Source organism: Chrysemys picta, chromosome 3 (assembly GCF_011386835.1).
Source record: "Chrysemys picta bellii isolate R12L10 chromosome 3, ASM1138683v2, whole genome shotgun sequence".
Lineage (NCBI taxonomy): Eukaryota > Metazoa > Chordata > Testudines > Emydidae > Chrysemys > Chrysemys picta.
Window position 1 is genome coordinate 70,909,028 of NC_088793.1, and position 26,448 is coordinate 70,935,475.

The 26,448-nt window shown below is 41.4% G+C and overlaps 2 protein-coding genes and 1 pseudogene across 9 annotated transcripts in view; 1 reads left to right on the forward strand and 2 right to left on the reverse strand.

Annotated features, from left to right (window-relative positions):
• Nucleotides 1-11,394, forward strand: part of ANKRD6 (ankyrin repeat domain 6) — a 173,235-nt gene extending 161,841 nt beyond the window's left edge. For both annotated transcript variants that reach the window (XM_005299720.5, XM_005299724.4), the window contains 8 exons: nt 164-268; nt 617-754; nt 965-1,144; nt 3,464-3,616; nt 4,193-4,306; nt 6,192-6,519; nt 8,934-9,903; nt 10,045-11,394. In XM_005299720.5, the coding sequence (XP_005299777.2) occupies nt 164-268; nt 617-754; nt 965-1,144; nt 3,464-3,616; nt 4,193-4,306; nt 6,192-6,519; nt 8,934-9,502 (1,587 nt within the window). In that variant the 3' untranslated portion in view covers nt 9,503-9,903; nt 10,045-11,394. The remainder of the gene's footprint in view (nt 1-163; nt 269-616; nt 755-964; nt 1,145-3,463; nt 3,617-4,192; nt 4,307-6,191; nt 6,520-8,933; nt 9,904-10,044) is intronic.
• LYRM2 (LYR motif containing 2) overlaps nt 1-24,530 on the reverse strand; it is a 39,533-nt gene extending 15,003 nt beyond the window's left edge. Inside the window, exons 1-5 of one of the 7 annotated variants that reach the window (XR_010600081.1) lie at nt 24,200-24,530; nt 20,704-20,844; nt 18,891-19,063; nt 3,763-3,819; nt 2,629-2,739 (exon numbers count right to left, since the gene is read on the reverse strand). Coding sequence is in view for 1 of the 7 variants with exons in the window: in XM_005299718.5 (XP_005299775.2) it covers nt 18,983-19,063; nt 20,704-20,844; nt 24,200-24,244 (267 nt within the window). In the remaining 6 variants the exon portion in view is untranslated. Of the gene's footprint in view, nt 1-2,628; nt 2,740-3,762; nt 3,820-7,359; nt 8,018-17,510; nt 19,064-20,703; nt 20,845-24,199 lie in introns of those variants that run through there. The other 6 variants (XR_006176182.2, XR_010600080.1, XR_010600079.1 and 3 more) reach the window with 6 other exon arrangements.
• On the reverse strand, nt 19,720-19,836 carry LOC112059191 (U4 spliceosomal RNA; annotated as a pseudogene).
• Nucleotides 24,531-26,448: the final 1,918 nt, after the last annotated feature.

Here is a 26,448-nt window from a genome sequence, read left to right on the forward strand (position 1 = left end):
CATTTGGGTACTGATGCGCAGGGCAAACTAGAAGAACGTGTCCCCCTAAAAAGGCTCTGTGGAATAGCAAATAAATAAGCTTGTCTCATTACCCAGTTTCTGTAATAGGACATCAGTGGAAAAAGTGATGATGTTATTGATTGGAAATGCTACCTTGCTTCAGGTCTTGCGCTTTAACCGTGGAAGAAGCCTTAGAAAGAAGAGAGAAAAGCTCAAGGAGGAAAGACGAGCTCAGTCTGTGCCAAGAGATGAGGTGGTGCAGAGCAAGGTACAGCCAAGCAATACCAGCTTAATGTGTTAAAAGGCAGGGAAGTCTGACCTAGTGATTACAATAAAATCCTCCAGTACTGAATTCACCTTTTGTGTAGCTGTGCAGCAGGCACCTGGAGAAACACACAGGTCCCTGACTGCAACCAATCCTATATGAGTTCCCAGCTTTATACTTTTTAGGGATGCTCAGAGCAAGGTATACTGTCAACCATGGCCAGCGCAGTGCATCTTGCATTGCTGTTGAAGACCCTCTGGTGGTGATTCTGTGACTACTGTGCAAAACAATGTAAAATTAGGGATGTAGCAAAGACAAGCCCTCACAACTCCCTGTTTCTGTTTTAAATAGGGCAGTGTCTCAGCTGCTGAGGATACTCACAGCAGTGATCAGGTGCCTCAGAGGAAAGGAGATCTGAAAGATGAACCACGGTCAACTTCACCAGAGCCCAAAGGAAAGAACAACAAAAAGAAAAAGCCAAGAGAAAAGGTACCAATAAATTTAAAGTAACAGAGAGAGGGACTACTGTTAAATAATACAGAGTTCCCATCTCCTAGCTAAGGGGTAAGTACACCATCTCCCCGGCCTTCCCAATGCCCCCTGGTCTGAGACAGGAGTCAGCTGATTGTTTCAGATTCCAAGCAGCAGTCATTTATAGGGTTTTTTTTGGTAAATTGGGGAATGTTGTGTGTGTTTCAGATTTCAGCACTCTCAGACCCTGCTTCACCAGCTGACCAGCAGACACTCCCTGGTCCCCAGCAGAGCTTACCTAAGCATCGTAGAAGTAAACATCGTTGCTCATCTCCACCACCCCCACATGAGTTCAGAGCCTACCAGCTTTACACGCTGTATCGTGGAAAGGACGGTAAAGTAATGCAGGTAAACAAGCTATCACCATCAAAAATCAGAGAAGTACAAGTGCCTAGTGGGATTTGAGCACAGTTAGGAAATGAAACAGAGATGGCCTTTGACTATGTTTTCAAGGGTATTATGTTATTAATTCTTCAGTTTGTTGTATGAGATTTACCAATATTTTAGAATGAAGTCTGGCACACAATAAGTTGGTTTTATGCATGCCAAGTGGTGTATGTTTTGATAAATGAAGCATTTCCTATTTGTAGACAAGGTGCAAACAATGATTGAAAATGACACAAGAACCTTGCTAGTTTCCACTTTGGAATATTATTACCTATTTCCAGTAGGAAAAGCTAGAAGCTTTATAAATGAAAAGAAATGCACAATCTCTGCCCTGAAGAGTTTACAGTCCAAACAGAAAGCCTGAATATGTGCAATACCTTTATGTTTCAGTTTCTTCTCTTTACTAAATTGGGTCTATTGGATTTCAAGAATTACTAGAGGCAGGGGTTTAACATATGTAAGGTTAGCCAAAATTCAGGGTCTTGCAGGCTGTTTCCTGAAGGAGAAATTGATGAGTCATTTCTTTGATACAGTTCTGCTTACTTACAAATAATGAACAAAGACCTTTCTCTGTGAACACAGGAAGAATTACAGGCTTGCTGCTTACTTCTGTGTCTCCTTCTGTGGTGTTTCTCCGACTTTTTCTCAGGCATATCCCTCTACTAAAACAATATGCAGGAAAGCCCCTGCACCCATCTAGTTCTAATTCCTGAACAGCCTCCTATGTCCTTTTGTGTTGAGTAGAAGCTCCTATTATTTCAGCTACTTGGTTCCATAAAGATGCTTTAATAGCTTCTTAACAACTATCGTAAATGAAGGGGGGTGGTTATGCCCCTTCCCAATTTCACTGAGATTTAACCCAACCCATATGAAATAGAGCAGATTGGTTAGTGAACAGGGAACACCAAATCACATAAACTCACTGCACTTCAGACACTGTAATTTGCTAACCTCGTGAATGTGCAATGGATAGTCCACCCATTTGTTGGACTTAGTATAGTTCCCCTAAATGTGAATGTGCAAATAGTCACCTAAAGCCATTTTTAGAACAGCACAAAAGCATACAATAAATTATCAAGTGATTCCCCTATTGAGATGTAAGCGACTTTGATCTGATGGGTCTATTCCAGCTAACTACTGCTGCTTTTATGCATACTGTACCAAGACACGTTCAGGAAAGCAGTGCTTCCCACCTCTGAATCTGAACATAAACCTTTATTCTCCCTTGCTGTGCTTGGGGAATCATATATATCAGAAGGTAGGAATGGAATTTAACAGAAACTGAAGAGCATCTATTGCAGACATCAGATACTCTGTTGCTGTGATGGCCGGAGGCCTCGAGAAGTAGAAACTTTGGAGGAAGGATTGGAAAATTCCAGAGACGAGCACAGTGAGGACTATTCTAATGTTAGATGTCGGATTCAAGAAAGAAACCTGAGGCAGAGTTGTTGTTGTTTTATTTATTTCATTATTCTTGTGGTAGTGCCCAGGAAGAGCTGGGCGATTTCCATACGTTCAATAAGGGATGGTTCCTGCTGCCCCAGGAATCTCTCAGTCTAAGGACAGAGGTAGGCAAAGGTTAAGGGGGAAAGGAACAAGTAAGGATCTGCATACATGTCAGTTACATTTACTTATAGGCAGCCTGGCACAAGTGAGGCTTTGAGAGACTTAAATTTGGACGTAGCAGGGTTCTTGCCGATGAGCTCAGGGAGGCTGCAAGGAAGAAGGCAAGGAGATGAGTGTGTGAGAAGCTGCCAGCAGACAGGTGAGGATGAGAGGAATGCTAGTGCAGTAAAGGGGGCTATGCAATGATGTATATGGGATTTTAAATTGCAATTGAAGGAAACTGAGCAAAATGTTCAGGTTAAAGAAAAGTCAGAAGCCAAAACAAATCAGTTTTATAGCATCAAAAGCAAAACAACACCCAAAACCCAACAAATCCTCTCCCCAATTTTACCGCATGGTTAAGAATCATAACGTCAGGTCTCAGGCCCTAATCCTGCAATTGGATTTGCAAGATGGATCCTTGTTGCCCATCTGGAGTCTCAGTGAAGTCAACAGTGCTCCATGCAGATCAGATTGCAGAACCACAGCCTAAACCACTCCCAAACAAAATATACTTCATATACCTATTTCCTTCTTCATGCAGGACAGCAGTACCAAAGCAGATTAGCTAGGGGGGCAGGAAGTTCAAATAGAGAAGAAGTAGTGAAAATGTACTGACTGTTTCTGAGTGTTAATAGGATAGGGATAAATAATTGCTATTCCTTATGCTCTCAGGCCCCAATAAATGGATGTCGTTGTGAGCCACTGATTAATAAACTGGAGAATCAGCTGGAGGCAACTGTGGAGGAGATAAAAGCTGAGTTTGGGACAGTGCAGGATAAGATGAATATCAAGCTGGGCCAGATGGAAAACAAAACTCAACATCAAGTAAGAAAATGGTCCAGAGATATGCTATTAATGTTAGAAACATGGATAAGTCTCAGTAAATATTTTCATTTTCATAGTGTGTGTGTATATACTCTCTCTCTCTGTGTGTGTGTCTGTGTATATATATATAAAAATATAATTCATACCTTTGACCTTTAAACTATGATGTTCCACAGGGAGATCTATTGTTACAAGCCAGAGTCCTGAGAAGAATAGTAGTTAAAATAAACTGTACAGGTGACTTCTGTGCTCACTTTGCATAGTGCATCTGAACTGTTTAGCTTCACTTTTGGGGTCTGATAGACTAAAGACAATGCTGCAGCTGTTGGGATTCAATGAAGGGAATGTTTAAATTATCATGCATTAAATTTCAGTGAAAACAAGTCCTAATTACTTTTAATTATATAGCTTTGGGAATGCCCCTTCCCCCCTCCCCCCGTAAGCAAGTTCTAATACTAGTTGACACTGTTCCTAGAAATAAAGGGTGAGAGTCAAAAGATTCATGATAATTTATCAGACGTACATTGATTTTTTCCTAACGTGGTCATTTGAACTGAGCTTTGTGTTCTACCACAGCTCCGTGTTTTAGATAAGTTAATGGCTGAGAGGCTGTCTGCAGAGAGAACAGAGTGCCTTCATCGCCTTCAACAGCATGCTGAGCTCGAAAAAAATGAGGGAGAGAAACGGCAGGTATGGGAGGAACAACTGTTCCACACAATTAACATAAATACGTAGCACTCAGGGATGGATTAGTTCAAAAGTTTGGTTCCAGTAAGCACTTAAATGTCTGGATGCTTATCTGGCCATCTGAAATATTTAAAGTGGACTTTAAAAGGTTATTTTGGTGGGGGGTGGGGTGCAGAGTTTCCAGAAGTCAGGAAGGTAAAATCTGATCTGAGCTCCAACAACTTAGGGTTAGGTGTATGGAAACTTTTAACAAAGACTTTTTTCCCTTAAAATAATCACTGGAAGTTTTAACAAAACAACATTTTGTACAATTTGACTCAAGAACATCCCTTTCAACTTTTACTCTCTTGATCCTGGTGGTCATTTTATTAGTTCTTCTGTCACCAGAGTGGCTTTTGGATAGATCAAGCCTGATTTTTTTAATGTAAAATTTTTTTTAAAGGAATTTTAAGCCTTCTTTCTACAACCTAAAAAAGATACTCTACTTTTTCCTCCTTAGGTGATCTTTTCACCCTATGCTGAAATGATCTCTCTCTTCCCTTCCTCAAACACTCTCTTCCTTGATCTGTCTCTGCCCTCTTCCTCTGAAAAACACTTTCATGGAGAGAGGCAGAAGACTGCAGTCTCTTCCCTGTACCATTATGGCAATACCACACTTTTCCCAAATTGAGCATTGCTGCAAATAAGCCACTATTACTTAAGATTATTTCTTTAATAGCATACTGGAACAGATATTGTTGTCCTCTAGCAGATACACATCTGCTGTTTTGAATCCATCTCTTGGGTACAAACTCCCCACAAACATGCTAGTAAAGTTCTACTTGCAAACTCACCCACGGCTAGTAACTCTCTTTTGATAGGGAAGTAAAAACAACTAGGTATTTTCATTATGAAAATCCAGGTAAGAGAAGAGAAATACATTTCATACCTGTACTGGTAGATTTTCATGACACAACTTTGCAAAGCTGCCATAAACAAGAATAGGGGCGTAATATTAAAATAACTAGTGCCCAGATCTGCCTATAGAGACAGGGATGATAATCTCAATTTAACCTGTTGATCTGTCTCTCTTCCCCAAAACCACTTTATCCAGAGAAAGTACTTCTGAGGCAGAAATAACAATTAGAGCTGCCCCAAGCTTTATAGCAAGAGGCATGTGTATCAAATTGTCTTCTCTACTTGCTGGTCTCTGAGTCTTCTCCATGGAGACTGAAGAAGCCTCAATCTTCTAATACTCCAAAAGAAAGGAGATTGAGTGATCCATAACAGGCAATCTGAATTATACTTAACAAGCATAATATTTATTCTTGTTCTATTAGGGCCTGATTCAGTCAGTGGAAAGACTCCCATTGAATTCAGTAGATTTCGGATTAGACCCTTAGTAAACTGTCACAGTGCCATATAAATAACAGGCAAACAGAAGTATATGGGGAGTGTTCTTCTTTCTATATAATTCAGTTCTTACTAAATTTTTTAAATGTTTATCGGCAAATGCCTTCTAATACTAAGCATTTTTGTAACCTGAAAACCAGTGGTTGATTATAAATTAGTCTGTTATCTGTTCTTCTAGCACTAAAACAAGAGAAACACCGAGATCAGAGGTGGCACCATTGTCCCCAAAAACCCAATAGTGTTTGATATAGACTTTTTTCTCCAACCACTGTCTTGTAAAACTGTAACATCAGTGTATAAATGTTGTTTATGCCACTATCATTTACTGTGATGTGTAGTGATTGTCCGTGAGGGCTGCTGTTGAAACAGTAACTTTACTATGGCACAGGCACATTACATTGAGCTTCATCATTGATGGACTGAAGATTGTACCTGGAGTAACACAGACTGACTTAAAATCTGGCCACTTGGAACTAAATTTTTTTTTCTTTCACAGATTTCTTTGGTGGATGAATTGAAAACCTGGTGCATGTTAAAGATTCAGAATCTGGAGATGAAGCTTTCTGGAGATTCTAGATCTTCAAGACCAAAATCAACTCTGTCCACTTGTGAGTCCCTCACAGAGACCCTGGATACAGAGAACCTCCATAGTGCGAAGGACTGTAAAACTAACCAGAGCCCAGCACAGTCAGAGGACTCACAGCAGCATTCCTATATCACACTTCAGAATAGTCTCTCAGAAGACATGGGAAGGAGTAGAGGCCAGACATCAGAACAAAGCTTTGGAAAGCATTATTTTGCTGTTGAACAAGACACTGCATCAGGTATAATCTTGTTAGACATTTAGCTGTAGTATTCAAAGGCATGTGCTGATTAACAGGGGAAGCTTTCAGAGAATAAAAATGCCAAGATTACTTAACTTCAGTGGTATGCTTTCCTTCCCATCATCAATACCTCTCTTCCCCCATCTCTATACATTCTGGTTAAAACAAGGCAACCACCAAAGTTTCAGGGCTTAGTTGGCAGGGATTTACCTCATTATCTTTTCTTGACACTGCCATCTTATTATATCTTTCTTGGCAAATCCTCAGCTGGTGAAAATAGATGTAGTTTCTACTACTTTCAGGGACAGTGGAGGGCTGGGTTTGCTCCCAACCCAGGGTCTTACATGTAAGAATGCACTGAATTGTCAAATTTCCATTGAATCAACTATATTGTATTTATTTTATTGGTGCATGGACCCTATTCCCATATGTATAAGCTATTCTTTTACAGTTTATCTATCCCAACTCCATACACACTTTTTGTTCATCCTTCCTTTTTTTCTCCCTTGATGATCACCATAGGAGTACATTCCATTCTTGAAGAACATATGGTTTTCTGATTCTAATATTACTGCATGAACAGCTTGCTAAGTGTAGTTGCACTGGCACACACTAACCTAAGGACCAAAAGCCTGATCTCTGTGATGTCTGATCTTGCTGGCCTCCAGAAAAGGCATCCTGTGATCATGCCTCAAGTTACATTCTCGGGCAAGCAGACTGCATTTTGTTCCAAACAAATGTGTGTGTTAAGTCGCAAGCCTATGAATTTATCCATAGGAAGAAGTGATATATAAGTAGGACTGTCAAGCAATTTAAAAAAAATTAACCGCGCTTAATCACACTGTTAAACAATAGCATGCCATTTATTTTAAATATTTTTGGATGTTGACTACATTTTCAAATATATTAATTTCAATTACAACACAGAACACAAAGTGTATAGTGCTCACTTGGTATTTTATTTTTGATTACAAATATTTGCGCTGTAAAAAACAAAAAAATGGTATTTTTCAATTCACCTCATACAAGTACTGTAGTGCAATCTCTTTATCATGAAAGTTGAACTTACAAATGTAGAATTATGTACAAAAAAACTGCATCCAAAAATAAAACAATGTAAAACTTTAGAGCCTACAAGTCCACTCAGTCCTACTTCTTGATCAGCCAATCACTCGGACAAACAAGGTTGGTTACAATTTGCCAGAAATGATGCCAGAGGTTCTGCTTGATAACGATCCAAAGCAGTGTGGACTGACGTGTTCATTTTCATCATCTGAGTCAGATGCCTCCAGCAGAAGGTTGATTTTCTTTTTTGATGGTTTGGGCTCTGTAGTTTCCGGATCAGAGTGTTGCTCTTTTAAGATTCCTAAAAGCATGCTCCAAACCTCATCCCTCTCAGATTTTGGACGGCACTTCAGATCCTTAAACCTTGGGTTGAGTGCTGTAGCTCTCTTTAGAAATCTCACATCGGTACCTTCTTTGTGTTTTGTCAAATCTGCTGTGAAAGTGTTTTTAAAAAGAACATGTGTTGGGACATCATCCGAGACTGCTATAACATGAAATATATGCAGAATGCAGGTAAAACAGAGCAGGAGATATGCAATTCTCCCCCTAAGGAGTACAGTCACAAAATTTAATTTACGCTTTTTAAAAAAAAAAATTTTTAAAAGAGCATCATCAGCATGGAAGCGTGTTCTCTGGAATGATGGCCAAAGCATGAAGGGGCATATGAATGTTTAACATATCTGGCACATAAATACCTTGCAACGCTGGCTACAAAAGTGCCTTGCGAACGCCTGTTCTCACTTTCAGGTGTCACTGTAAATAAGAAGCAGGCAGCAGTATCTCCCATCAATGTAAACAAACTTGTTTGTCTTAGTGATTGGCAGAATAAGAAGTAGGACTGAGTGGACTTGTAGGCTCTAAAGTTTTACACTGTTTTGTTTTTGAGTGCAGTTATGTAACCAAAAAAACCCTCCATTTGTAAGTTACACTTTCACAATAAAGAGATTGCACTTCAGTACTTTTATGAGGTGAATCGAAAAATACTATTTCTTTTCTTTATCATTTTACAGTACATATATTTGTAATAAAAAAATATAAAGTGAGCAGTGTGCACTTTGTATTCTATGTTGTAATTGAAATCAATATTGAAAATGTAGAAAAACATCCAAAAATATTTAATATATTTGAATTGGTATTCTAAGTGCAATCAATCTTTTTGAGTTAATTGCATGAGTTAACTGTGATTGACAGCCCTAGATATAAGACAATATATTATAAACGTCTACAAAATGTATAGCATGGTATATAGGAAATCTTGGCCTCCCCCAATCCTCAGAACAATGGGAGTTTCTCTCTTAATATTTGCATAAGTCTGCTCAGAATTCTCATATGTTTTTTTTAATGTATAGGTGCAGAGCAACAAATGACAGCTGCTGGTCCAGCTCCTTCTGCAGTCCCTCAAGTTGTTAGGCGTAAAGACAAAGCTTTTAGCTCCACTGCTTTCGACAGGTTCCAGCAGGAAGAACCATTGTCAGAGCATTCAGGTTCCAAATTAAGACATGTTAAGGTACAAACTGCTTTGCACCCCTTGATTGAATTTGCAAAGACTGAGCAACAGAGTGGCTACTTCATAGACAAAGGAACTCAAACAAAGAAGTCTGGCAAAAGTGGGCAGTCAAGACACAGGCCCCAGCAACACACAGTAACACATCATACCCAGCCACAGCAACCATCCGCTCTGCCTGGAGATCAACCAGCCCCTCAGATCAAAGACACTTCACAAGCTTTGGAGATTACTCAGTACTTTTTTGAGGCTGTTTCCACTCAAATGGAAAAGTGGTATGAGCGGAAGATTGAAGAAGCCCAGTGCCAAGCTAATCAAAAAGCACAGCAAGACAAAGCTGCACTCAAGGAGCATATTAAAAGTTTAGAAGAGGAGCTCAATAAATTAAGGACTAAGGTGCAAAAAGAAAGCTAGCGTCAAGGAAACAGGTGCAGGCATGGAAATTGAGGAATTAGTTTTTATGTGAACTGCAGTGTGGCTGATTTGGGGATCTATTAGTATGTAGAATATTGCACCCAATACTTACAAATATAAAAACTGCCTCTTTTTAATGAGATGTAATTTTAGAATTTAGAAGTTCCAGAAATACCAGGATCAAATATCCAAAAAGACACTGTCCGTGTAGTCATAACAGTAAGTCTCTGCAGATGGGACACTCTCATGAGATACATTTTACCATGATCCCATACAATTTTACAGTCAGAGATAAGAATTGCCAGGTACTTCATCATCAGGTACCAATAACCCAAATCACATTCTGAAGGGAGAGTTTTCCCATTTCCTTGTAGGTTTCAGAGTAGCAGCCGTGTTAGTCTGTATCCGCAAAAAGAACAGGAGTACTTGTGGCACCTTAGAGACTAACAAATTTATTAGAGCATAAGCTTTCTATATGCATCCGAAGAAGTGGGCTGTAGTCCACGAAAGCTTATGCTCTAATAAATTTGTTAGTCTCTAAGGTGCCACAAGTACTCCTGTTCCATTTCCTTGTAGGTCACAAAAATCACCCAATGGAAATGGTTTTGTTAGAAATAAGTTACTTGTTTACAGAAGCTTCCCACTGATACTTTCCTTTGCCTTGGGTTTGCATTGTTCAAGCATATTATAACTTTGACTTCTCTTTAAGTATTGTTTGAATAGTTATTGCAGGTTACATGATTAGTGAAGGTATCTATTCAAGTAACCTTATTGAAAAGTTGTAATTTCTTATATCAGATGAGTGGCAAATATTTTACCAAGTCCCCACTATGTTTTATGAGCAGCAGTACATTCATAGGCAAGACTCTTCCTCTGAGATGCCTAAATTCCAATTTTCTATAGGAGCATGAAACACAGACCCAGCGTGAATTCCTGGCTCCACTGAAGTAAATGGCAAAACTCCCATTATCTTCAGTAAGGCCAGGATTTCACTCCAAATGACTTGCCTAGAATGTTGTCTCTAGCACCTCTTAAGTGACCCCCTCTTTCTTTTGCTTACCCAAGTCCATTTCTCTTTAAGTGGGGGGGAGGGGGAAAAAAAAAGAATTAGAGACCTTGTATGTCCATTGTTTTCTAAAGGGAAATCCATTCCAGACCACCACATCTTTTGTCATAAAATGAAAACTTTGATGGATAGAAAATTCCCCACTGTGAACTGCTATTGAGAATCTTTCACCTTATTATTTAGTATTTATATTGCAGTAGTATCGGAAGGCCTCAACCGTGTTGGGCCCCAATTCTACTCATTAATGTACAAGATAGTTGCAGCTCTATGCCTCTAGGGCTTCGTGCTTTAATCTAGTAGGAGACTCCAGAAGATACTGATAATAGGGACAAGGTTATTTAACAGAGATCATGATAGCCCAGGAACAGCTATCCTAAATCATTCCATTGAAAAAACTGTTTTTTTTTCCTTGGCATAATATTGCAAACAAGCAATCTCTTGACACTGGAAATCCAGATGAACAAAACATACTTTACAGTATTGTAAACATAATGTTAACTCTTTAGAAATCAAGCTTGTATCTTTTTAGTAAATGTATAAAGCAAAGAAAATTGTATTATATTACAGTATTTTTAAGTCCTATTAATGCACTATTAAGACAAGTACAGTATAGCTGTAGTAATGGGGATATTTGTTAGTGCTAATACTTTGACTTCAGTAGTCAAAAATAAAGAATTAGACATTTTCGTATGTTTACAACTTTTTTAAGTCAATTGTTTAAGCTACTGTAGGAATGCAGAGGCATGTTGTCTATTTAATTTTTGTATCATCTTGATAAAAAGTGAATGTTTTTGCATAGTAATTAAACATAAATGTTGCTCAGAAAGCTATTTTTCCTGTGTTTTCTAGCTTTACAGAGTTGATCACATTGAAAACTGTAGCTAGAGAGTAGGAAATGAGAGGCAGTTTAAAATAATAAATACAGAGGAACCAGGACTGTCAAGCAATTAAAAAAATTAATCGCATCATTAATAATAGAATACTATTTAAATATTTTTGGATGTTTACTACATTTTCAAATAACACAGAACGCAAAGTGTACAGCGATCACTTCATATTTATTTTTGATTACAAGTATTTGCACTGAAAAAAAAAAATACCAAGAAATTCACCTAATACAAGTACTTTAATGCAATCTCTTTATCATGAAAGTTGAACTTACTTATCATGCAAGTCTACTCAGTCCTACTTCTTGTTCAGCCAATCGCTCAAACAAGTTTGTTTACATTCGCAGGAGATAATGCTGCCCTCTTTTTATTTACAATGTCACCAGAAAGTGAGAACAGGCATTTGCATAGCACTTTTGTAGTCAGCACTGTAAGGTATTTACCTGCCAAATATGCTAAATATTCATACGCCCCTTCATGCTTCAACCACCATTCCAGGCATCCATGCTGATGACAGGTTCGGCTCAATAACAATCCAAAGCAGTGTAGACCGACGCATGTTCATTTTCATTATCTGAGTCAGAAGCCACCACCAGAAGGTTGATTTTCTTTTTTGGTGGTTCGGGTTCTGTAGTTTCGCATCAGAGTGTTGCTCTTTTAAGACTTCTGAAAGCATGCTTCACACCAAGGCTCTTCAGATTCTTAAACCTTGGGATGAGTGCTGTAGCTATCTTTAGAAATCTCACATTGGTACCTTCTTTGCTTTTTGTCAAATCTGCAGTGAAAGTATTCTTAAAATGAACAACATGTTCTGGGTCATCATCCGAGACTGCTATAACATGAAATATATGGCAGAATGCGGGTAAAACAGCAGGAGACATATAATTCTCAACCTAAGGAGTACAATCACAAATTTAATTAATACATTTTTTTTTAACAAGCATCATCAGCAAGTCTTCTGGAATGGTGGCCGAAGTATGAAGGGGCATACAAATGTTTAGCATATCTGGCACGTAAATACCTTACAATGCTGGCTACAAAAGTGCCATGCAAATGCCTGTTCTCACTTTCTGGTGACATTGTAAAAAAAAAAGAGGGCAGCATTATCTCCTGCAAATGTAAACAAACTTGTTTGTCTGAGCAATTGGCTGAACAAGACGTAGGACTGAGTAAACTTGGAAGATAAGTAAGTTCAACTTTCATGATAAAGAGATTGCACTAAAGTACTTGTATTAGGTGAATTTCTTGTTTTTTTACAGTGCAAATACTTGTAATTAAAAATAAATATGAAGTGATCGCTGTACACTTTGCGTTCTGTGTTGTAATTTAAATCTGGTGACATTGTAAATAAGAAGAGGGCAGCATTATCTCTTGCGAATGTAACCAAACTTGTTTGTCTTAGCAATTGGCTGACCAAGAAGTAGGAATGAGTGGACTTGTAGGCTCTGCAGTTTTACATTGTTTTGTTTTTGAGTACAATTGTGTAACAAAAAAAACCCTACATTTGCAAGTTGCACTTTCATGACAAAGAGATTGTACTACAGTACTTGTATGAGGTGAATTGAAAAATAGTATTTCTTTATAATTTTTACAGTGCAAATATTTGTAATAAAAATATACACTTTGATTTCAATTACAACACAGAATACAATATATATGAAAATGTAGAAAAACATCCAAAATATTTTATTAAATTTCAATTGGTATTCTATTGTTGGACAGTACGATTAAAACTGCGATTAATTTTTTTTAACTGTGATTAATCGACAGCCCTAGTGGAAACTAAACCCCTGAATTCTAATCCCAGTTTCCCCATTAATTTAATATCTGTTTCCCAATCTATAAAATGTGGATAATACTTAGGTATAAAAATTATCTTGCAGAGGTGCTGTAAGATTTAACTAATTTAGTGACAGGTATTATTCATCCAACACGATGTTTACCATGGGACACAGGGAAAGGGAGCCTTTTTTGGCATTCTCCCCTATCCGCCATGCTCTACACATAAGGCAAAATTGAAGGGATTCTTGGCTACTAACCACATAATCCACCCGCCCTTTTACATATACACTCAAAATTAATCCCATTATTCCAGGAGAATCTCTAATTCCTGCATGGACTCCTGCAGAGTTTATAACCCCTAGAAGGCTTCTGGCAGACAGACTCTGGTAGAGTCCGCACATTGTGCTCCTACAGGTTTATGGAACCAACTGGCTTAGATGCTTCATGGGATGTTCTCAGTCAAGGACTGTACCCTGGGTGGAAGTCTTATATTGCCCAAAGTGGGTAAGGAGTGACAAAGTTCATTTTGATCTGTAAAATTTGTTACATAAAATTGCTTATAAAAACTAAGCACAAGCTGAGTTAAAGAAATTTACAAACAATGTTTGAACTAAAACCTGTGTTTACACAGTTTCAAGACTCTGGTAAAATCACAGAATTGCTATAATAAAACAAGTTAAAGTGAAAGGAAATGCCCAGATTTAGGATTGCTAGATGTTGGTTTTGATTAAGGGTGTCACCTCTTTTTGTACTAGGAGCAAAGAGTCCTGTGGCACCTTATAGATTAACAGACGTATAAGAGCATGACCTTTCGTGGGTGAATACCCACTTCTTCGGATGCATGTAGTGGAAATGTCCAGGGGCAGGTATAAATATGTAAGCAAGAGTGAGTAAGGCTAGAGATAACGAGGTTAGTTCAATCAGGGAGGATGAGGCCCTCTTCTAGCAGTTGAGGTGTGAACACCAAGGGAGGAGAAACTGCTTTTGTAGTTGGCTAGCCATTCACAGTCTTTGTTTAGTTCTGAGCTGATGGTGTCAAATTTGCAGATGAACTGAAGCTCAGCAGTTTCTCTTTGAAGTCTGGTCCTGTAGTTTTTTTGCTGCAGGATGGTTACCTTTAAATCTGCTAGTGTGTGTCCTGGGAGGTTGAAGTGTTCTCCTAGAGGTTTTTGTATATTGGCATTCCTAATATCTGATTTGTGTCCATTTAACCTTTTACATAGGGTACTATTTTTCTGGGGGCAGCTGGCAGCTTGTTGCCGGGAGGGAGGAGGAGAAAGGCTTTACTGTGAGTCAGAGAGCTTCACTAATCATGGTTGTCACTACTCTCATCACCTGTTGGGACTGCCACATCATTTTCCTGAATCTGAATGATGTCCTGATCTGATCAGACAAGTAGAGGGAGCCAGATGACATCACCTTCAGAGGGTCAGGTAAATCCTGAGCAACAGCTAGGATATGAACCTGATGTTCCTAATATTACTCCCTTCCTATGTGTCAGTGCCTCCTTATTTCTTCTACCTCTTTTTGCCTTCTGTCTCCTAAGAGATCAGCTTAGCCAGCAAAAACAAATCTACCCTTGCAATATTGCTGTAAACCTGTGACCAAAGAGGCAAGCTAAAAACAAGATTGACTGAGATTACTAAGTACCAGAATGGCTAATAAATTTCTGGTCTATGCCAGTGATTTTCTAGCAGCTAAAGTGCAAGCAAGGAACAAACTGAAGCTGCAATTGATAATCTTCATGGATCTTTTCTACCTCCCACTGGGTGTGTTTATTTTAAGTGTGTTGGTTGGACTTCACCAACAATGCCTCAGAAGTTGCCAGCTAAATCTGACTTTTCAAGCAAAGACTATCAAGCAAAGTTTTTCTCTAGACAGAAAAAAGGAAGTTTTCAAAACAAAGTGTAAAATGTTTTAACTGATTTTCCTTTTTTTGTGAATGTAATAAATGGTTAAAAGGTTTGTGTGATAATTGTTACTACAGGAGTAGGCCAGCATAAATTTATATAAAGCACAATTAATTTAGTGTTGTTATAAAAGAGCTCTAGTACATTTTAAATCCTGAGATCCACACTGTAAAAGGGACAGAGATTAATGACAAGCTGATCTCGTTGGCAGAAATTAAAGGGACACCAACTTGAAAAAAAAAAAATCACACTTCCTTATCCCTTAAGGTTACTGTAACTGAAGAAGACAAGTTAAAATGAAGGGGAAAAAATCTTATCTTACTCAGTTTCACTATTGTGTTGAGAGTGCATGTTGTGTGTTTATTTTTTGTATTGTGGTAGCTCCTAGAAGCACCACTTACAGACTGGGACCTCACAGCCTCAACAAGGACAATCCCAGCCCCAACGAGCCTACAGGGTTATGTACAATACAAAAACATTAGGTGATACAGACAGAAAAAGACAAGGAAACAATTAGACAATATTGATCAGCATGATCTGTAAGAATCCTGCAGCAGTGTGCAGACAAAGAGGGGGGTGGGGAGACTTGGCCTTTGATGGTGGTATACTCAGGCTCTGCTCAAAAAGGCCCTTCTAATCATCAAGGAAGCAGATTGTTTGTTTGTTAAAGAACTGAAGAAAAAATCTGAGCTCCCGACTGGGGAGCCTAGTCCCCGGCCCCTCCCCTGCAGCCACGCTCTCGCTGGGCAGCATGGGGAGCGCAGCTGGCTCTGGCCGGGTGTCGTGGCTGCGAGCTCCTGCTGCTGGTAAGGGGTTGGGGGGGTTGGGTAAGGGAGCGGGGGATTCTGGGGACAGTTAGGGAGGAGGGGGCAGTTGGATGGGGCGGAGGTTCGGGGTGGTGGTGGTCAGGGGATGTGGAACAGGGAGGGTTGGGAGTGGGAGTCCGGATAGGGGCCAGGAGGGCAGTCAGGGAGCAGGGGAGGTTGGATAAGAGGGTGGGATCCCGGGGGGCAGGGGGTGGTCAGGGGACGAGGACGGGGGCTGTCCAGGGGTGGGGGGGTGGATAAGGGGGTCACGGCAATCAGGGAACAGGGGTCCCAGAAGGGGGCAGTCAGGGGACAAGGAGCAGGGGTGGTTGGATGGGTTGGGAGTGCTGAGGGGGGCAGGCAGGGGGTGGGGAGTGAGAGGGGGCGGGGGCCAGGAAGTTTGGGGAGGCACAGCTTTCCCTACCCTGCCCTCCATACAGTTGCACAACCCCAATGTGGCCCAAAGTTTGCCCACCCCTGCTTTAAAAAATCCACAGGAGCAACCTCTCAACACAAACCAGAGAGCTGTCTAATCCAGTGTCTTGTCTTTGGTAGTAGCCAGAACCAGAGCCTCAGAGAGAGGCTCAAGAAACCCCATACACAACAATTCTGGAATATAGCCTAACTACAGGAGAAATTTCTTTCTAACAGCCCATCAGTCAGCCAGTGGTTGGCTAACCAGCCTTGTGAAGTTTTTCAACGAAGTCTGCAGGTATAGCTTTGAAGAAACTTGGTCTGCTGCTTGTTAGAACTGAACCAAGACATACTAGCTGGCAGCTGTGTACATCTGTTGTTTGGGTATATAGTTATTTACATTCAGAGAAACTCAACCTCCTTTACTTTTGAAATTGAAATAAACAAATTATGTTGCCATTCATGTGGGAAATACAACATGAGGAAGGAAAGGAAGGGCCACAACATTAATATGCGATTGCATAGCCATTGGCCATTATCTTTGAAAACTCATGGCGATGGGGGGAGGTCCCGGATGACTGGAAAAAGGCTAATGTAGTGCCCATCTTTAAAAAAAGGAAGGAGGAGGATCCGGGGAACTACAGGACAGTCAGCCTCACCTCAGTCCCTGGAAAAATCATGGAGAAGGTCCTCAATGAATCAATTCTGAAACACTTAGAGGAAAGGAAAGTGATCAGGAACAGTCAGCATGGATTCACCAAGGGCAAGTCATGCCTGACTAACCTAATTGCCTTCTATGAGGAGATAACTGGGTCTGTGGATGAGGGGAAAGCAGTGGATGTGTTATTCGTTGACTTTAGCAAAGCTTTTGTTATGGTTTCCCACAGTATTCTTGCCAGCAAGTTAAAGAAGTATGGGCTGGATGAATGGCCTATAAGGTGGATAGAAAGCTGGCTAGATCGTCGGGCTCAACGGGTAGTGATCAACGGCTCCATGTCTAGTTGGCAGCCGGTTTCAAGCGGAGTGCCCCAAGGGTTGGTCTTGGGGCCGGTTTTGTTCAATATCTTCATTAATGATCTGGAGGATGGCGTGGACTGCACTCTCAGCAAGTTTGCAGATGATACTAAACTGGTAGATAGGCTGGAGGGTAGGGATAGTATACAGAGGGACCTAGACAAATTAGAGGATTGGGCCAAAAGAAATCGGATGAGGTTCAACAAGGACAAGTGCAGAGTCCTTCACTTAGGACAGATGAATCCCATTCATTGTTACAGAGTAGGGACCGAATGGCTAGGAAGCAGTTCTGCCGAGAAGGACCTAGGGGTTACAGTGGACGAGAAGCTGGATATGAGTCAACAGTGTGCCCTTGTTGCCAAGAAGGCTAACGGCATTTTGGGCTGTATAAGTAGGGGCATTGCCAGCAGATCGAGGGACGTGATCATTCCCCTCTATTCGACATTGGTGAGGCCTCATCTGGAGTACTGTGTCCAGTTTTGGGCCCCACACTACAAGAAGGATGTGAAAAAATTGGAAAGAGTCCAGCGGAGGGCAACAAAAATTATTAGGGGGCTGGAGCACATGACTTATGAGGAGAGGCTGAGGGAACTGGGATTGTTTGGTCTGCAGAAGAGACGAATGAGGGGGGATTTGATAGCTGCTTTCAACTACCTGGAAGTTCCAAAGAGGATGGATCTAGACTGTTCTCAGTGATACTTGATGACAGAACAAGGAATAATGGTCTCAAGTTGCAGTGGGGGAGGTTTAGGTTGGATATTAGGAAAAACTTCTTCACTAGGAGGGTGGTGAAGCACTGGAATGGGTTACCTAGGGAGGTGGTGGAATTTCCATCCTTAGAGGTTTTTAAGGTCAGGCTTGCCAAAGCCCTGGCTGGGATGATTTAGTTGGGAATTGGTCCTGCTTTGAGGAGGGGGTTGGACTAGATGACCTCCTGAGGTCCCTTCCAACCCTGATATTCTATTAATATACTTTTTCAGTTTGTTCTACTTTATGTAACATGTGAACACTTGTCAGTATAATCATAAGAGGTATTTCTTAATTTGGCAATAACCATATCCTAGGTTAAATTCTCTCACACCATTAAGGTTTATTCAATCATAATCATGGTTAAAGACACTACCTCAAACAATAAACTGGATCAAGTTATCACCTACATATGAGAAATTTTCTTAGTATTTGAACACATTTATTATGAAACAGAAAGTTCAGGAGTTTGGGACTTTGGAACTCTAGAGACGACTCCCATAAGATTGTAACATTTAGAACTAATGTAGAAAACAAACAAGCAGAAAATACATTCAAACCAGATTTTTGTTTTTCTTTCGCACTGCTGCTGTTATTCAGTACTTCCTGCTTCTCTCTCAGTAAGTATTATGCCACACTTTTGATTATTTGAACAAATATGGCACAAGTAATTTGTCAATGATTGTCAAATATTCAGGGTAACAGACTCAAGAAGAGAAAGGAAATAATGGTATTGTACTGTATTCCACCTTGAAACATTACCGGTATCTTAGCATAAGATGAGGTGCTGCATCCTGGAGAAAGTACTGTACTTCCCACAGTGGATGAAAGTCCATTGGCTCTCAGAATTAAGATTAGGAGTTTGCCAGCTGAAGTGTTCTTTCAAGCTCCCGAAGCTGCATGTTGCCCTGAGTAATCATCATCCTAATTGCATCCTGTAAAGTGAAATGGAATCTGTTGGGCTGAACACCTATATTATAACACACAACAGAATACAGCTTTTTGCCAGAGTTGCTGCATTTTTCACTCAATTTGTTTGCCTGAGTCAATGGCATGCAATAAAGCATTCAGTCTCTAAAACAATGAAGACCACACAATATGTTCATCATTGTGATAGGTGAAGCAACTGTCTCTCACCAACAGAAATTGGTCCAATAAAAGACATTACCTCACTCACCTTCTCTCGCTAACATCCTGGGACCGACACGGCTACAACACTGCATATATTAATTTGCCAGTCATTTTTCCACAAGTTCTTAACAGTGCCATTGGGGGTTATTCCTGTGGCGTAAAAGTCAGTGGAAAAGTTTCTTTGATTCAAAATCTAATTAAATTAGTATTTTCTTTATACATCCATGTCCTTTCCAATGTTTCTGTGAATAGATGGTAAGAACTACAGATATGCATTGTAGAGAGGGATTTTTAAGAGATAAATGGTGTGGACATTCTTCTGGAATTCTGTATATCACTTAGTCTGCATAATTCCAGCCAGTAATTCCTTAATACTGACTAGGAAAGGTGCACAGCTGGCAAGCAGGGGCGTAGAAATGTTTGAGAAAAGGTAAAGTTTTCCCCACCCATTGCCATTTCCTATACAGATATCAAGTCAAATTTGTTTTGTTCAGTCTAAATTAATAAAGTTTTCAATTAGCAATAATCGCGCCTCGGATTAACCTCATTGGCTACGATACTGCCACTGCGCAAAGCTAATTTAAATATAACCCCAACAGATATCATAAAAAAGCAGGCCTGGCCTTAGTAAACTTATAATTGCTCTCCACTATTCAATACAAAATTGTAAAATTAATAGTTTTGTCTGATTCTTATTTCAAGCAAGCAGTTTTTGTTTTGTTTTTTAATTCCAATTTACTCAATGTAAGGAATCAGAAAAAAAAAATTATTTGCAAGAAAGAAAAGAAGGGATAGTGTTGACAGTTTTCATAGATTCCAAGGCCAGAAGGGACCATTGTGATTATCTAGTCCGACCTCCTGTATAACACAGGCCATAAAACTTTCCCCAAAATAATTCCTAGAGCATATCTTTTAGAAAAAACATCCAATCTTGATTTAAAAATTGTTGGTGAGAATCCACACTGATTCTTGATAAATTATTCCAATAGTTAATAACCTTCCCTGTCAAAAACGTATGCTTCAGTTCCAGTCTGAATTTGTCTAGCTTGAACTTCCAGCCATTGGATTGTGTTATACCTTTCTTTGCTAGGTTGAAGAGCCCATTATTAAATATTTGTTTCCTGTGTATATACTTATAGACTGTAATCAAGTCACTCTAACCTTCTCTTTGTTAAACAAAATAGACTGAGTCTATCACTGTTTTCTAATCTTTTAATCATTCTCATGGTTCTTCTCTGAACCCTCCCCAATGTATTGTATCACTTTTGTATAAACATTACCTGTTTTAAAATAATCAACAAAATAGATTCCAAAAACGGGTGTTACAGAAGGCTTGGTGCAGTTAAAAAAACAAAGCATATGACAAACCATAATCTGTAGCACTAAGAATGCTGCCAAGTATATAAAAGGCATTGCTATGAGGCTGCTGCCTCTGATTCCTCACCTCATCTGTTGCATCTTTATTTCTTTTGAATTCTTCCCTTGCCCACTCCTTTAGATAGTGCCGATCAGTTTCAGTAGGTACCTGACGAATAGCCTGCAGAATTCTTCTGTATAACTGAAGAACCTGCTGCCTTCTCAAGAACTGCAAAGAAGAGGGGAAATGCCTGTTATATCTGCTGCAACAGTGATCTCCATTCAAAGAAAGGTTTTTTTAAAACCTTTACAGAGTTTTAAGCCAAATACCACCTGGAAATTAAACGAACCAAGAGAAAGTACCTGCAATGCAAGTTTAGTCTGTAAGAAGCTTAAAATTTAGAAGAAAAACCAGAGTAAATTTTAAATTTGAATGATCTAATCTGAGCTGGGCTATTGGAATAGAGCAGGGTTCTCAAACTTCATTGCACCGGGACCCCTTTCTGACAACAAAAATTACTACACGCCGCCAGGAGGGAGTACTGAAGTTTGAGTCCGCCCGAGCTCCACCACCCTGGAAAGGGGGGCCAAAGCCGAAATCCCAGGGCTTCAGTCCCAGGCAGGGGGCCTGTAACCTGAACCCTGCCGCTCAGGGCTGAAGCCCTGGGGCTTTGGCCCCAGGTGATGGGGCTCAGGCTTTGGCCTTGGGCCCAAGCAAGTCTAAGTCAACCTGGTGATTCCATTAAAATGGGGTCCTGACCCACTTTGGGGTCCCAACCCACAGTTTGAGAACCACTGGAATAGAGGGAAATCTGTAAAAAGGACTAGAAACTCCCATGATTAGCTAGATTGCAAAGCGCCTAGTCATACACCAGGGCCCCATTGTGCCCTCTATAAACACAACAGAAAGATGGTCCCTGCTCCACACATCTTACAGGCTATGGCCTGGACTACATATAGCTTTTGCACCAATATAACTATTTCAGTTAGGAGTGTGATTTTTTTTTTTTTTTTTTTTTTTTTTTACTGACATCACTATATTTAGGCTTGGATCAGATTTGTCTTGGTAAATGTCGATTTCACTATACATACACAAATCAATAAAAAATATTTCCATTGATAATCAAAATGTACGGACAGGCAAAGAAAAATACTGCTTGAGAACTTATCAGAGGTTGATTTAAAGATATTTACGTTGTATATTTTGACAATTTATGTTTTAAAGATTATAAAGTGTTAACTTTTTGAATATCAATGTCGACTGTCTTTAAATAACGCCTGTCTGAACCCCTCCTAATTCCCCACAACTGTGAAAAATGAAATAGCCTAAAATTTTTAAAAAATGCTTACAAATAAACATTGACGTTATCCATCAAAATTATTTAAAAAAAAAAAATCAAATTCTGCCAAGCCTAGTTATACTGGTATAACCCTAGTGTGGATGCAGTTTTACCAGTATAAAAGTACATTACATTGGTACATCTTATTCCCCATCATATGTGGAATAGGTATACTAGTATAAGCATCTTTATATCAGAACTACAGTATCCACACTTACTTAGGGGGGTTATACTACTTTATACCAGTATAATATTTTCACAGACAAGCTCTAAATACAAGACAAGAGACAACAAACAGATACAGACAGAGGGGGGAGCTCAAAAAAATAAGACAATAATGGTCAGTATGACTGGTCTCAACAAACCAGCTGCATGACTATTACATTTTTTGTAAGCATTACAGCAAAAGAGAGGTGCAATTGTGAATGTTTATGGAGCGTGCCTCCCATGCATGAGGCAGCATGGGAGAAAGCACAAAGAAGCTTCTTTGAGAATTTAACAAGTGAATGATTAAGGTTGGCATCACTGACAACAGAAGCAGGAGTCAACCTCTCTATAGCCTATGAGAGTCAACAGGTAATGTGGGGACTGAAAATGGAGAAGAGGGAGCAGGGGGAGGGGGCATGGTCAAAGTGATGTGCTAGGAAAATGATCCTTGCAGCAGCATTCTGAATGGATACAAGCAGGGCAAGATTGCCTTTCTCAAGGCCAGAGAAGAGGATGTTGTAGTGATTTGGATTACAAGTTTTAACTGTGTGGATGTTTAGGAAAGGCTGTATGTTAAAGATATTCTGCAAAAATAATTGGGAAGATTTATACACAGCTTGAATGTGAGACTCCAGATAGAAGGCAGAGTCAAAAATCACCAGATTCTAACAAGGAGAACTGTGGTGGTATATCCACAGTGCTTGAGAAATAGGGAAGGGGGTTGGGGGAGAATATGAGCTCTGTTTTGGCCACACTGCCACCTGGATGTTCATGAGATGTCAATGACAGAGTCTGAGATTTTAGTTTGGACAGAAACAGACAGGTCTGGAGTGGAGATGCAGATATCAGAGTTGTAGAAATTATAGCTGAATGGGAGAAGGGAAAGGAGGGGAGCTCTGTGGAACCCACACAGAAAATTGGGGTGGGGGGAATTAGAAGGATTCTTCAAACAACATGCTGAAGGAGCAATTAGAGAGATGAAAGAATCAGGAAAGGACTCAGTCATGAAAGCCAAAACAGGTCAGATTTCCAGAGGAAGAGCACAGTTGACAGTGTCAAAAACTGCTGTGAGGTGGAGGAGGAGATGAAGCACTGTTTCTGAGCTTTGTTCAAGGAGGGGGCATTAGAGACTTTGGCCATGTCTATACGTACAGAGAGCTCTCCCGTCAGTATAGTAAAACCACCTCCATGAGCAGGGCCGGCTCTAGCATTTTTGCTGCCCCAAGCAGCAAATAAAAAAAAAAAAAAAAAAAAAGCTGCTATCGCGATCGGTGGCAGCTCTACCGCCGCTTCATTCTATGGTGGCAATTCAGCAGCAGGTCTTTCGCTCGGAGAGGGAGTGACGGTCCCACCGCCGAACGTGCCGCCCCCCTCTTCATTGGCCGCCCCAGGCACCTGCTTGCTACGCTGGAGCTGGCCCTGTCCATGAGCAGCAGAAGCTATGCTGGTGGTAGAAGCTCTCCTGCCAACATAATGCTGTGCACAGGAGTGCTTACGATGGTGTAATTTATGTTGCCTGGGGGTGGTTTTTTCACACCTCTGAGCAAGGTAAGTTTTGCCGACATAGGCTAGAGTGGAGACAAGCCGTTGGCAGGCGCTGTTTCAGTGGAGGGCAGCAGGCTCAGCGCGGGTCTAGGATGGAAACGGAGGGGAGACCACTGACGTCCAGCTGGCGTCGTGGGTGCTTAGCCCGACTGACAATTGGGCCAAGCCACTCACCCACGGTCCCCCCCAAGCGGCGCAGCAGAGTCTCTGGCGCTGCCAACTGCCCCCGTCGTTCCGCTCTGAAAACCCCGGGGCTTGGGCCAGCCACCGGGCCGTGCCCGTCGGGCTCTGACCCAGGTGTCAGGTAACAGGGGCGGCATCTCTCCCGCCTCTGGCCCGCAGCCACTGAGCCCAGCCCCCCGGGTCCCTGCACACGGTAACCGGGCAGCGGCCCCGGGCCAGGCAGGGCGCCATCGTCCGGCCCCCAAACAGCGGGGGCTGAAGCCGGCAGCAGCGACTCCCTCAGCCTGCACTGCGGCCCCCGGCCGGTACCTGCTTCAGCGTCAGCGCTGCCGGAGGCAGCCGGGACGCGGCCATGACACCGACCAGGCCCTGCGTGCGCGCCACAGCCCCGCCTCCGCCGCCCGCCCTCGCGGGGTCCCTGGGCCCCGCCCCGCCCGGGGCTCTCGCGGGAAGCGGCGGCGGCCAGAGCCGGGTCCCGCTGGTCAGGCGGGGGCGGGAGGGATTTGAGGCCTGGCCCCGGAGAGCGGCAGCGGGAAACGTGCGGGTTCCGGGCCGCTCAGCGCCGGCGCCAGCTCCTGTGGGTGCCCCCGGGGAAGGAGCCGCGCAGTGTCCCCTCGCCGGCCGCCTGCCCCAGCGGGTTTGTGCTAGTAGGGGCCCAAGCCCGCCCCCGCTTGGCATCCGCACAGGCTGTCGCAGTGACCCCCCCCCCCCCATGGGTGGCACTGCCAAGGTGGGAGGGTGGCTGAGAGGCTGGGCCTGATATGATAAATTAACACATGGGGGGAGGCCTCCTTTCCTTAGGCGATGGGATTAGGGAGGTGAATGACTCAGCAGGCTGCAACTAGGATGTGTGCATTAAATTAGTAAAGAGGTTAGTAGATTAGAAAGACACTGTCTGAGCCAGCTAAGATAAAAGGGAGAACACCCAGGGTACTAGTTCCTGTGAACAAGATGAATTAGGAATGTAAAGGTAGAGTACTGAGCATAGAAAGTGTGGACAGAGCTTGCTGCATAGGAGGGATTGGTTCCTGCAAACTAACCAAGCCAATCTAAAAATGTGTAATGCAATGTATCATAAATGCAATGAGATATGTAATGTGTATATATATATATAGAGAGAGAGAGAGAGAGAGAGAGAGATGCTATGTAATTTGCATCTATTGCACCTGCGTTTGAGTCTAATCAACTCAGTATAGCACTGCTGTATGCCAAATAAAGATATCTCAGTGATAAAGGCTGAAGTCCAACTGAGTTCTTGGGAAGCATCATGGAAACTGATCCCAGAGGGAATCCCAACAAGGACTTTCCTCCCCCATTTGGGCGTCCATCATCCTCTGTACATCTCTCAGATGTCCCAGCAGTCCTGAGGCTGTTTTAAATTATGCCTGGCTATCCTCAACCCCAAGAGTCTGATCAGATAGCTGAGAATTGCAGCAATGCTCCAGCCATGCCCTTTTCCCCCTTAACCACACCCTCACAGACCTATTAAAGCTCCCCTCACTGGATGCATGCCAGGTTGATGCATCTGAGTCCCACAACACTGTTAAGCTCTCCTTGGTCTGCGTAGATGATGGAGAAAACTGGTTTCACTTCCGTTGTGGCCCTCCCATTGCTCTGAGATGCTCCCATTTCAATGGGAACTGTATAACAACTCTCCAGTGTCTCTGGTCAGGTACGGATGTGACACCAGCCCTGCTGGAATTAATTGAAATTATTAAAATAGGAGACCACTAGACTCTAATTTAACCATAAATTCTTTTATTAAGCCCAAAGGCTAAATGGTATTTTAATCAATTTCCCTAAACATTCCTAAGCCTAAAAACACCCAATGCAGTAATAAAGTATCCATAAGCATGTGATCGGTATACTTACATATAGGCCAGACCAAGTGAAAATTGTCTCATCCTGGCATGATCAAGTAGGATCTGATAACCTTCAGTTTTATGGCTCTCTTTATACCCTTCAGTTAAACTTGCAAGCTTTAGCAAAAACCCAGTATGAAGAAGTTTATTCTTGCTACTTTCCTTCCAGTAAGGTCTTCCTTTCTTCTCTCTTCCCCACTCCTTGCTTACCAGCAGAACAGTGGGAAGGTTTGTGCTTGTTTCTTAAAAGAAACCTTGTAGGGGCCCATGCCCGTCCCCCATTGGCACCCACATAGGCTGTCCCAGTGACCCCCATGGCTGGCACTGCCAAGGTGGGAGGGTGGCTTAGAGGCTGGTTTGTCTTGTTACTGCAGCTTTTTATTTTATTAGTTACTTTTTGAACTATACATCATTCCCACACTACAAGTAAAATAATACCACTAATTATTCTGACTTTCTTTTACCTGCTGATTGGGGTGTTACCAGCCACAAACCATAAAGCACATATATTATTTTCTTAAACTTAAGCTAACTTTAATTTCATAACTATTCCTACAGGTCCTGATAAGATATGTCTGACTCCATATCCATTGAGGCATTCAATGATACAATTTCATAAAATTAACCAGAATTCCTAAGTTGTACTCAGATTCCCCAAATTATCACACCCTCCCAGCTACACCTGGCTGTGAAGAA